The sequence below is a fragment of the Caretta caretta genome, chromosome 4 (genome assembly GCF_965140235.1).
Source record: "Caretta caretta isolate rCarCar2 chromosome 4, rCarCar1.hap1, whole genome shotgun sequence".
NCBI classification, from domain to species: domain Eukaryota; kingdom Metazoa; phylum Chordata; order Testudines; family Cheloniidae; genus Caretta; species Caretta caretta.
The window spans coordinates 40,886,836-40,900,453 of NC_134209.1; the positions used below are offsets into that span (position 1 = coordinate 40,886,836).

General features: G+C 36.7%; 1 protein-coding gene across 8 annotated transcripts in view; it reads right to left on the bottom strand.

The window, feature by feature from the left end:
- Window positions 1-5,033: 5,033 nt before the first annotated feature.
- PPA2 (inorganic pyrophosphatase 2) overlaps window positions 5,034-13,618 on the bottom strand; it is a 47,169-nt gene continuing 38,584 nt past the window's right edge. For 2 of the 8 annotated variants that reach the window (XM_048846934.2, XM_048846935.2), the window contains 3 exons: window positions 12,028-12,097; window positions 6,357-6,396; window positions 5,034-5,227 (listed from right to left, as the gene is read on the bottom strand). In XM_048846934.2, coding sequence (XP_048702891.2) covers window positions 5,199-5,227; window positions 6,357-6,396; window positions 12,028-12,097 — 139 coding nt within the window. In that variant the 3' untranslated portion in view covers window positions 5,034-5,198. Of the gene's footprint in view, window positions 5,228-5,269; window positions 5,482-6,356; window positions 6,397-12,027; window positions 12,098-13,618 lie in introns of those variants that run through there. The other 6 variants (XM_075127559.1, XM_075127554.1, XM_075127555.1 and 3 more) reach the window with 5 other exon arrangements.

The window sequence follows — 13,618 nt, forward strand, 5'->3', positions numbered from 1 at the left end:
AAACATCTTCTACTGTTGCCACAGCAGCAGCTATCAGATTCAGATGCACACAGCAAACATTTATTCAGACCAATTTCATAACACTCCTATATCTCTATCCTTATTTAAGAACCAATGAAAGAGTACACCTTTGATAATACCTGGCTTTTCCGCTAAGTGCAGCCATTTCCCTGACTTTCTGCACTGAAAGACAAGCTCTAGGGATCAACTAACAATGATCATAACACAAAACAAACAAGTAAACAAATTGGGAATTTCACTTCAGAACAGATTTTTGTCTACAGGTAGACAGACTTCTCAATTCTCAAGAAAGCACACTAATAGCACAAATATATCAACACTCTGGGACAAGGAATGCAACTGGACAGATGAATTTGTATATGTACTATTGTCTGGGACTGCAAGTACTATTGCAGTTAAGAGTTCCTTTAAAAGAAAATAGACATGAAAATTAGTACTGAATTTGGTGATGTATGTCAAAAATCTAAAGATCCAATTAGGATGCCGAAAGGGGAAAAGTTGATGGGTCTTAGCATTATGGTGCATAATCTACCAGCCACTGAGATATTTCATGCATGAATAGCGGTCTCATTATTTTCTCCTTTCACATTTTTTAGATTAAGTTTTTAGCCCTTACGGTTGCAAAAAAACTTCCAACAACAGATTTTTGTTGTTGAATGACTATGTTCAGTTATGTGACGTCTGTCAGATGAGATATGGGAAACGAGGTGTGGTACTTCACCTAAACTCTGCGCACATTCCCAGCATATCTGACTGTTTCTGCTACAATGATCAGCAGTGAAATAGTTAATTCTGACATTTAAATAACCACAAAGCCTCAGAAGTGACACTCCACTGGGATGAACCGGGGAGTTTTTACTACTCAGTCATTTCTGGTCTATCTACAGACTCTGTCTGCAGTTTCAATAAGGTAACACTGCCCCAGTCCAGTTTCTGCAGTTTAGAAAGGCAAGCCATATGAAAACAAAGACTGTATGCAAATAAACCAATAAGCCTACATGGTATCTATGTGAAGTAATGATGCCAGTATATGAATTACTGCACAGAAAAAAAGCACACGTCCAGAAATAAATTTAGGAATGTCTCAGACTCAACAAATCATTAAAACATTCAAAAAGTCAATTCGACCAATGTATAAAACCAAAGCATGTTATTCCCCTTCCTGACCCACTGACAACCAAGAGTGAAATCCTGCCCCATTGAAGTCAATGGCATAGGATTTCATCCCAAATCTCCACACCCGCATCTTCCGAAGCAATCATGTCCTCTTGAAATCTCCAGCAAGAAGATATCATGTATATTGCTATAATATTTGGGGAAATTCAAAAAAAACCCAACTTCATTGTATCCCTATTTTATGATTTGTCTCCAATTTTACATTTGCTTCCATTTTCCCATCTGTTTTCCAACCTGTTTTCCCTCCAATTAACTCTTTCACCCCTTCACCATCTAGGTCTCTCCGCTCTTATCTAATCCTTGGCTGGGCCCAGGTTATACCTTGTAAGAAGTCATCTTAAACTCATTGGTAAAGAGAAGAGGATTTTGTCCTGTAAACCACTGTCTTAGTATAATATTGTTCCTCTTGTGAAACTGAGCAAATGTTGCAAAATTAAACATATTAAAAAAAAAAATCCTGTCTGGAGAAAGGCAAGGGAGAAGTGTGGAATAACACTCTGATGAGTTTAGGGATGGCTGCATGAGGTAGCTCCCAAGCAACAGAGCAAGTCTTAGCTGTAGGTCATCCCAAATGAATGAAGATTAAAAGCTGTGTTCTGCTCCCCACATGTACCACCGCCAAAAAATCTTAAAAAATCCACTTCAAGACGCGATTACTTTGTTTTTTAAAGGCTATCTCCTGCTAGTAACAGCAGTGAAAATAACATCCTGACAGTGACAATAGAATATCATTTTCACAATCCTATTATTTTCACTCTTTAAAGAAAGTGATGTTTTTATTGGATGCTTATTTCCACTTAAGTAAAACTCAGACCCTGTTTTCATTTGTGGTATTGAGGCTTGGGTTTGGTGTCATCAGAAGCTTAGCAACTATTTACAATAGCAGCTGTTGCCTTATTTATGTAAAGGGAGCATTCACCACTACAATAAGCACCCCCCTCAAAATCTAAATTAAGTTGGTGTTTTCCAAGAAAGTTGTCCTTAGAAGAAATATACAATAGACCTATTTCCCACAAAAGTTTATTATAGCTTGCCGAATACACATGTATTCTCTTAAAAGACTTCTTTTCAGGAAATATTCTAGTTTTGGGTTTCATGTTTGTTACCAACAGCTTTCATATGTAATGGCTACAGAGCAGTGGCTGGTGCTGTACAGTAGCTAAGCTTCCCAACACATTGGATTGAGTTTTAAATACAACATCCAAGATCCTTAATAGAATATGAGAAGGCTTTAACTAGAATAACTGAGAGAGGGTAAGTCTGTAAAGAGATCTGCAAATCTATTCCTCAGTTTTTATCTCCCATCCCCTTACACCTCTCACAAGCAGATGTTCTCTCCACAACTTTCCTTTTCTAATCTTTTCATTCTATTCACTTCTGAAATAGATTTTTATTAGGAGCATTTAACCTTCTTACTAAAATTTACTGCATGTCTTTTTATCGCATCTGGAAAGAAAAACTTTAGAAAACCTATACAAACAGATGTTGAAAGCAATATGAAGAGACAATGCCATATCATATATTCCGTATGTATGAAATATTTTAACGTTTTAAATAACATTTGCCACAGCACTGTACATTTCAGATAATTTTAGTTGTGCAGCACTCTTCTCCCCTAGTTAGCATTATTTACTTGCAGTCTAAATAGACTTACACAATCTCTTATTTCCTTCCCCAGTAGTTTAGTCCCAAATACTCTAATCTGGCTTCTTATGGCTCATCTAGTGAGGAATTTTATTACTAATAAAAAGTTACTGAAATCCTTGTTGAGGGCTAAAGAACAGAGTTCTGACAAACTCTGTTTATACTGATTATGGCCTAACTGTCAAAGGTAGTTCCCATAGATACTCATTTATAACCAATACTTCACCTATGGTCTTTGTATTTGTTTACACCCTGTCTTTTCCTTTTTGAGACTCAAAAATAATTTTTAAAAATTACAAATGATATATAGAGTGTAATTTGATTTTAGAAAGACCCTTTCACAGTCCAGCTGTCCCTAAGTGCTTTATAAGGTGTGCATGCAGTGTAGTTGTAGCCGTGTCAGTCACAATATATTGGAGACAAGGTAGGTGACGTAGTATCTTTTATTGGACCAGCTTCTACTGGTGAGAGAGACCAGCTTTCGAGCAACACAGAACTCTGCGTGACCTGAAGAAGTGTGTGGCTCGAAAGCTTGTCTCCAACCAACAGAAGCTGGTCCAATAAAAGATATTACCTCATAAGACCATGTTAGATACTGTTACAGCCACGGGTAGGCTACAATAGCTCACCTATAGCAAATGGTTTTACATTAAGAGGAGGAATGTAGGCCCAGGATACTGGAATGAACACGTTATTTTCAAACAGTGGCCACTGAATGTATAGGTCTAACACATTCTGCTACAAGATCCCTGAATAAATGACCATACTGGAGTTCCTGTACAAGAATGTGTCAGATGCAATATGCCTTAACGATGAAAAAGCATGATGTAAGAAGTGCTAATGATAATACTAACTAGCTCTCATATTGCACTTTTCATCAGTAGATCTTAAAAAAAAAAGAGTTTTACCATGGAAGTCAGTCTGATTATCTCCCATTTTCCAGATGGGGGAAACTGAGGTACAGGGGTGACCCAGCAGGCCAGTGGCAGAGCCAGGAATAGAAGCTAGGTTTACTGAGTCCCAGTCAAGCACTATCTACTAGGCCACACTACTAAAGAGGTTTTAAGCCAGTGAAATGACTCTCTGCAATCATAATTTGCTGAGTAACAAGTAATAATATAAATCTACCTCATCTTTTATATTAGCACCACCGTCTCGCAGGCTGTGTCTACGCTAGCAATTTTCTGAAGTTTTCCCCTCTTGCCATAGCATGAATGCAGCTTCAGCAAGTGGTGACAACAGGAGGAGTGCTAATGTTGCCACTGTTTTAATCACTGTGCCCTCTAACCCTTTTCACAGTAGGTTCCAATGACATGGTGGTTAAAACATAGTAGTCTGTCTACATAGCACTCCTTCCGTTCCACGAGTGGAGATATGATAGGAAATTTTTTAGAAAAAATGTTAAGTCTGCTATACATGGCCTTGCCTATTGAAGCAGGAAATCTGGCAGGTATTTTTACCCTAACAAAGATATAAGGCTTAATTTCACAAATTTTATCCACAATTCTTGCCCCATTGGATAATGAAGCATCAAAAGCCTCCCAACCATGAACAATTCTAAAAATGAAAAGTTTTCCAAGGGATAAAAATCCCTCCTGGAGGATCAAGTTCAAGAATTATCAAAACAGGATATACTCCACAGAACACATGTTTGCGCATCCTTGCTGTGCTTCATCATGGAATTTGCACTTCCTAATTCAATTAATTTTCTGAAGTGCTGTTATTTTCATCTATTTTTTTTTTAAATAAGCAAATATGCTGCACACAAACTAGCTGAAACTTGCAAATAGGTAATTGTGGATGTGAACACATTATGGGCACAAACTGTCAAACTCTGTGTACCGTTGCATATTTGCACAGACATTTAGCCCACAGTGTAGGTGATACTGTCTGTTTGAAAGGGATCATGGCCAGGATATCCCTACACCCTTGTGACCCCTGGTTGCCAGAGCAGCCCCTTGAGGGCCATCAGCAGCTGGCTTATGTTAGAGCAGTTTGAGGGCTGCTCTAATATTCAGCCATATACCAGACCATCCCAAATCAACCTCTACACCTGGAGGATGCAAATGTGTACTGAAGCCACCTTTGTCCCCCACCTGTTTTGGTACAGGTTGGATGTATAGAAGGAACCACAGAGTTTTCAAGATTAGAAACAAACAAAACTCCACACAAAAAAACACGCAGAAAGGAAACCATTTTAAAATGTCAGTTTATTTACATGACAGAGGGTTTATGCTACCTGAAAAGTTGTTCCAACAGGAACCCAGCAATTAGTACATTCACCTGCTTGTCTTCAAAACTCAGGAAAAAAGGGACGATTTAAGATTTGATGATGTGACTTCAGAACATTCCGATGATCATTTGTTAAGAAAGTGCCACACATCAACTAAAACAAAAATACACGTCAAGAATGGTATTAATTCTACATGGACAACCAGATGCAAACTCTTGGATATGCAATACTCTACACTTTCAGCTTCTTTCCTATTCTCCCCTCCCAAACATATACAGCTCCTTGAACCATATCAGCAATCCATGAAAAGAGTGCCCCCGAAGTAAACATATTTTATTTTGTGATACAACTTGGCTGAAAATTAAATCCTGCAACAGTGTACAGCCCTGATGTATTGCACACATCAACGATGAGGCAGACTGTGGTCAGTTCTGTCAGAGGCTTGAGATGGAATATTTTAGTAAATAAATGCTATTTATTGGCATACCATATAAGGGCAAAAGGAATGCAGCTTGCTTTCCCATGAAATTGATTACACAGATGTTATTTTGTGAAGAATTTGGAACTAGACTCAAGATTTTAAGTTCCTTGTTGTCTTTCCCTTCTGCCCTCCAATTTGTAGTAGTGTATGTTCCTTTCTTGTACAGTGCTTTTGGCATTAAAAAGTCAACAGCTTTTTTTTTTTTTTTTAAGTAAACAAAGCATATTGAACACACTTAGTTCGGACTCCTGTACCTCAACTAAAACTATCATTTTTGTTAACTTGAAAACCAGTTCCACAAGAATGGGAAAGGCAATTTTGCTTTAATTAACACTGAAAAAGTAAATTTGGCCTAGTTTTGGTGGATAGTTTCTTCTGTTTCATTTTTAAAGTTACCACAAGGAAGAAATAAAAGCAAGAAAAGCAACATTTCTTAAAAGGATAAATATGGCCCTCCATAATTTCTGAAACAGAAAAATATTACTATGATTGCTCATCTAATTCTAGACTGACATGGGCTAAGACTACAATACCCTTATAGACACAGAGCAGGTATTAGTACTTTATGCCACTTGACTAGTAGTCCCTTTGACTTCAGTAGAACTACTCATTGTCTAAGGTACTATTCAAGAGAAGTGAGGGCAGTATAATCTGGCCCTATATAAGCATTTTTATCAGTTCTCATGCTTAGTATGTTTAGTTCACAAAAGCTTTTTCAACTGATCTATTTTTAAATCATTTTTTCCCCGATCAAATTAAACAAAAATACATGTTGTCATTTGGAGTAACAATAAACTGTACCTTCTGCAGAAACAGAGTCTCCTCTCGCAGGTGGTGGTGTCTACAGAAAAAAACCCACAATATTAGTAACACTCCATATGTAGAGTGTCCAAACTCTAGGTTATCTTACTGTGAAAGTCAACAGTTATTTGCACAAAAGAAACATACCACTGGCACCGTAAGACAATACTCCTCCCTCTCACACCTCCATTCTTCTTACTACCTGTAATCTGTCTTACTCAAACGCAGGCACAGACCTACCAGTAGCAGAATAAAGATGATTTACTCTTGTAGAATAAAGAGGATTTTTTGATTTGCAAAACAACAAAGATGAAAACATCTTTGCAACAAGGTTACTATATGATTAAGTTTCTTAGTAAATTTACAATTACATCTTTCCACAACTATGTTTTTTGGGGGGGAAACAATCTCTATAACAGGAAAGTCAAACTCATTCTGTAGAAGGAATACATTCTATATTTAACTGTGGTCCATGGGGCTTTGTATAACTTTAAAGCTACATATATCCTCCAGCCCACATTGGATCTCCCATTTACATTGGTTTCACAAAGATCAGTGCTAGGAAATATAGCTTAGTGCAAATAAACTTGGTTGTTAATTTTATTTGTCCACCTATTGTCACATCTAGCATCACTCAGTGAGACAATATTTTCACGTTTAGGACCAGTATTATTTCTGTCCTTAGTCTCACTTCCTTTCCCATCCTCCTATTTCTCTCCTCGCTTCTATTTCCTACCCTCTGAAATTCCTTCTCTCCAGCAAATCTCAATTCCATGTTGGCTTCACTCCTATCCCATCTGCTAAAATTATCAGCAATTAAATACTTAATACTGACATTTAAAGTATCAGCATCTGGCTATAGAGTTAATACCCCATTAGATTAATAGGGAAGGGGAAGGGAGTTCACCACGCTTAGTGCTCTTCCCTGGGTTTTAGCCATAACCCTCCTACTGTCCACATGCATCATTATCAACATTACAGAAAATATACCAGGTTGTTATTTTGTTTGGTTGGGGTTTTTAAGTTCTGAGGGGAAGACTGCCCCCTTACTCTCTCTTTTAAAAGATACTTTTGCCTGTAAAGCATTCCTACCAAAGTTATTTTATCAAAGATACCCCTCTCAGAAAAGCCCTTCTACCACATTTTCTTTCCAGTTTTATAAGGGAAGAATAATGTGATAAGTCTGAGAAAAACTGTTCAAGCTATTTATAGTTTATCTTGGAGGTTTTCCAATTTTATAAGCAGCTTCCTTGTAGAGTGAGTGAGCAAACAGTTCTTGGGATTAATGTTAAACAAAGGCTTGGCTGCCCAGGTCAGTTTTATAGATGGCAACACTTATTGTAAAGTAAATGGTAAATTTTAACATTGACATATCTAGCTTCATGTTTTATTGTTCCAGCACCTAATTTTCAGTGTGCACTAACATTGGTGCTGAGAAAAAGATAGCACAAGAGATCAGAAAACACCAGAAACTTTCACCATCTACAGACAGTTATAAACTCTGGTGTGTGTCTGGCTACAGAATGCCAGGGTAATTTGGGGTATTTCAAATGCTCATACCTACTGCTGTCATACACAGACTACCTTTTCTGATCTCTCTGATTGTGCCAATTTTACTTGGGGGTAACTCTATCAGCTGCAGTGGAACGCTCCTGACTTTCACTAACGTCAGAGCACGGTTAGGCCAACTGTCCTGAAACTCAACTGGCAGAGAAGAGTAAAGTGAGACAAGGAGGAAAGATCAACAAAGTAACACACACTTAAGAGACAGAGAATGCACAAACACACACTCTTACAAGGCAGTCAACGCTGGATACTTAAAAAGAAGGCAGAAACAGAGCAGAAATTAATTCTCAATACTGACAAGTCATTTGAGTCTCAAATATAATGCCTGTAAAATCATAAAGGGTCAGATGCTAACACTCTAAATCATGTTGAAGTCAACAGGTCTACCCATGGAGTAAGGTGTCACCCAACAACAAGGGTATCAGAATCTGGCCCATCTATAATTATATATGTAGAAGCAGTGCAATAAAGACTTCTTTATCATTTGCTTTTTACTTTGTTCTTAGGCATGGAAATTCTAGGCATTCTACTCTCCGTAAAAATGCAAGAGTTATAGCAACAGAGTATGCCTTTTATTTTTGCAGTTAATATATCTCACGAAAGTAAAAGGTATATATCACCCATCCAATACGAAAATCTTCTCTCTGTAAAATGGGTTAGAAACAAGCATGGCAGCTGTTCCAAAGAGTGCAGGTGACTCAGGAATATGGAAATATGTTTCCAATTATACTTGTAAGTCAACACAACAATAGCTTTGATTTCTCTTGCTCTTATCCATAAGCCAATGAAAGAAAGTAAAAGTAGAATTTTTTTTTTTTTTAAATTTCCAGGTACATGTGAAAAACCCACAGCCATTAAGATTCTGCAGGTGATCTCTGTATACTGTCAGTTGAGCTTGCAAGAGCTGAATGTCTGACAACTGAATCTGGCAATGCAAGACTGTGGAAAAGACACCTGTTTAAAATTTAATATCTAGAATTTGACGTTTTGCTCTCAAGGGAATGTTAAAGGCTGCACTGTTTCCACTTCAGGTTACTTTTGATTGGAAATTACATACATTAAAAATACCAATTAAAACATATTGTGCATTTTACTCAAGGATAAATATATTAAGAGTAACTGGACTAACTAGATTAACAAAAAAAAGAGGGCTGTCGATTAATCGCAATTAACTCACGTGATTAACTCAAAAAAATCAATCACAATTAATCACAGTTTTAATTGCACTGTTAAACAGAATACCAACTGAAATTTATAAAATATTTTGGATGTTTTTCTACATTTTCATATATATTGTATTCTGCATTGTAACTGAAATATTTTTGATTGCAGATATTTGCACTGTAAAAATGATAAGCAAAAGAAATCGTATTTTTCAATTCACTTCATACAAGTACTACAGTGCAATCTCTTGGTCGTGAAGCGCAACTTACAATGTAGATTTTTTTTTTGTTACATAACTGCACTCAAACAAAACAATGTAAACTTCAGAGCCGACAAGTCCACTCAGTCCTACTTCTTGTTCAGCCAATCGCTAAGACAAACAAGTTTGTTTACATTTACAGGAGATAATGCTGCCCTTTTCTTATTTACAATGTCACCAGAAAGTGAGAACAGGCATTTCCAAGGCACTTTGGTAGCCAGCACTGCAAGGTATTTACGTGCCAGATATGCTAAACATTCGTATGCCCCTTCATGCTTTCGCCACCATGCCAGAGGACATGCTTCCATGCTGATGAAGCTCATTAAAAAAATGTGACTGAACTCCTTGAGAGAAAATTGTACATCTCCTGCTCTGTTTTACCCACATTCTGCCACATATTTCATGTTATAGAAGTCTCAGATGATGACCCAGCACGTTGTTCATTTTAAGAACACTTTCACTGTAGGTTTGACAAAACGCAAAGAAGGTACCAATGTGAGAGTTCTAAAGATAGCTATAGCACTCGACCCAAGGTTTAAGAATCTGAAGTGCCTTCCAATATCTGAGAGGGACGAGGTGTGGAGCATGCTTTTCAAAATCTTAAAAAAGCAACACTCAGATGCAAAAACTATAGAACCCGAACCACCAAAAAAGAAAATCAACCTCTGCTGGTGGCATCTGACTCAGATAATGAAAATGAACATGCGTCAGTCCGCACTGCTTTGGACTGTTATCAAGCAAAACCCATCATCAGCACAGACGCATGTCCCCTGGAATTGTGGTTGAAGCATGAAAGGACATATGAATCTTTAGCGCATGTGGCATGTAAATATCTTGCAACGCCAGCTACAACAGTGCCATGAGAAAGCCTGTTCTTACTTTCAGGTGACATTATAAACAAGAAGCGGGCAGCATTATCTCCTGCAAATGTATACAAACTATGGACTTGCAGGCTCTAAGATTTTACATTGTTTTATTTTTGAATGCAGGGGTTTTTTTAAACATATTTCTACATTTGTAAGTTCAACTTTCATGATAAAAAGATTGCACTACAGTATTTGTATTGGTGAATTGAAAAAATACTTTTTCTTTTGTTTTTTTTACAGTGCAAATACTTGTAATTGAAAATAAATATAAAGTGAGCACTGTACACTTCGTATTCTGTGTTGTAATTGAAATCAATATATTTGAAAATGTAGACATCAAAAATATTTAAATAAATGGTATTCTATTATTGTTTAATCACATGATTAATCATGATTAATATTTTTAATCGTGTGATTAATCGTGATTAATTTTTTTAATCACTTGACAGCCCTAAAAAAATCAAAGAAGAAAAACTGTAAAAGGAACAGAAGCAGGGGAGGATCATGGATGATTGGGGTTTAGTAAAACACTACAAAGAAATAATGAAACCATTAAAGAAAAAAAAGAAAGTGAGGAATGAGAACAGGAAGAAAAAAAAAAGTCAAACACATTGGTGGCTACTATAAGACTTTAAGGGAGTTCACTTTTAACTGCTTGTTGCAGATACAATGCCATAGGCACCCATTACAGGGAAATGTATTAGTCCTCAACTAGCTAAAATAAACAGGAATATCTGACTCACCCTCCCAATACATAAAAGGTCCTGGATTTTGCATGACTGATATATTATTGGTGTAAGCTACTGAAGATATTAGTGTGTATATTACAAGTAAACAATGAAAAAGTGAGGCAACTAGGAAAGAAGCCTCCAAATATGTATATGTTCTGTATGTCTGGTTTTTGAAAGTAAAAACATTAGCTTTTCCAGACCTTGGTTTTAAGAGGCATGAGGTCTCATTTGACACTTACACTATTGCTATAACTGTGTGCACAAATCAAGCAACTGAGAGAGTTTGAGTTAACCCTAGTTAGTTGCCTATACAGCCACTTGCAACTGCAAAACACCCGATATGCTCATGGGAACGGCCAAAGCAAATACGTGAGAGAAATGTTCAGGGTTTTTTTTGTTAAATCAGGCACTTTACATTTCTTTTCTTTCTTTCTTTCTTTTTTTTTTTGCTTAAGTTGTGGTCTCCAAAATATAACATTTAAATGGAATACTTCTCCAATGACATTTGCACATGCAAGTATCAAACCTGCAGGACATTTTTCTACTTTAAACAGAGAACTCATGTATTTGAATTTTACATTAAAGAATAGCACCTTGTTCTGAAAATTAACAAGCAGTTAGAAAAACATTTCCTCCTTCCTTGTACAGTGATGCATTTAATTATGCAAGTAGGCAAACAAAGGATCCCCTTAGTGATTAGAGAGTACAGTCAGCTAGTCAACGAGTTTTAGCACTGGGTGGTAACTCATGGCAACAGGGCAGACAGAGAAGACAGCAGGCTAGATATACATAGTCAATCTTGTTATTTAGCATCAGAAGAAATAGCACCATAGAAAATCAGCAAAACACTTGCCAGAAAACACAATTATTATACTGCAGCAAAAAAGGTTTATATTATAATGGTTATATGTCCCCCATAATCTCTATATTCTACGTTTTATTTTTTAAACCTCACATCTTCGTTTAATGCAAGGACCCACTTTGTCTACCTATATTATTTCAGTGCTGGATTTTTGGATCTTTTGCGAGCATTAGTAACAATTTTTAAAAATAAAAAACTTCCATTAAAAGCATTTTGCCCTTACTGATTGCACAATTAATCTGGCATCCTCTTCGCTGCAACAAAAGGGGCTGTCATGCACCAAAACATTCATACTGAAAAATAAAAATTAATAAGATAGTTAACAATAAAAAAATGGAATATAATAAAACCTACCTATGATAAACAGTCTCTGCAAAGAACCCAAATGTTTATGACTACTAAGAAGTGAGTAGTCAAAAATGAAGCAACAATAACCAGCATTTTATACATTTAATATTTTACATTTATATAGTTCCTTTCATCCTTAAAAAGATCCCAAAGTTCTCTATAAATGGACACAATGGCATGGAGACAACCCTCGGGTAGGGGATCCAATAAACTGACTTCACATCACACTGGTGGCAAAGGAGAAATTTTGATCAAAGACCTGGGGCAAACCTCTGCTCTTTCAAAAAAAGTGTCCAAGATCTTTAATGCTTATGGCGAGCAGATGGGAACATGGAGCCAAATCCTCTGCTAGTGTACATGGCTAAAGTTCCACTGAAGTTAGTGCAGTTGTACCCATCTATACCAGGATTGAATTTGGACTTTGGTTTGTAAGGTCTCATCTAAATTATCTGATCGAATACTTTGCAGTTTATCCTATTCCTCAAAGTAAGGCTGTGATTTTTTTTTTTTTTTAATAAATTATACCAACATGTAGCCTAAGTGCTTTGGAATAAAAAAATATGAAGCTCAATATTACCAAGTTATCCAATTATTAACAGAGCTGGACAACCCTAGAGTACAGCGAGACCACCACATTTTTCCAGGAAACATATAGGAGGACTATAATGAATCAGAATTTGCATTACATGTTTGGTTAATGGCAGGCACCCATAGTATTAAAAGAGGACCAGACAGAACATTCACACCCTGTAGGTTCTGTGCTGACAGTATTTGCACTGCAAATCCGCTCAGCGAGCTTGACAACAGGCCATTTAAATGTGTACCAAGCCAAAACCTGGTATTTAATGGCAGTTGAGCCTTCAAGAGGACTAACTACTTAAAAAACGTAACATTTTAAAGAATTTATGACAAAACTTTTAAAAACGCATATATACACAGTTACATATCAATATACACACATATCAGATTACGAGCAATACGGGGCCCCATTCAGCAAAGCACTTAAGCACATGCTTAATTTTAAGCTGTGCTTAAGATCACACTGATATCAATACTTAACTTTAACCACATGCTTAAACACTTTGCTGAATTGGAGCCATATTCCCACTTCTCAGATTCCAATGAATCTTTGCATGCCATGGCTTACATCATAACAGTTCACTCTGTAGGGTCAGAAGGGTTGGGTGAGGGCCATGCAATATCCTGGCAAACAGCTAACCATTTCATTACTCCTATGCTTTGATTGTGACACTGACTTAATGTATTCTAAGGGTGCCTAGACATTGATTGAGTGCCCATTACTTTAGATCAATGAACAACACCATAGTTATGTTAATATGAACAAATATACCCTGCTACCTTCTGATATCTCACTGAATTTTCTTATACAGTAAATGGAAAAACTGCAAATAGTTCCAGTTGCAATGTAAGCCATTAGATACACCTAGAGACTCAACCAAATAAAA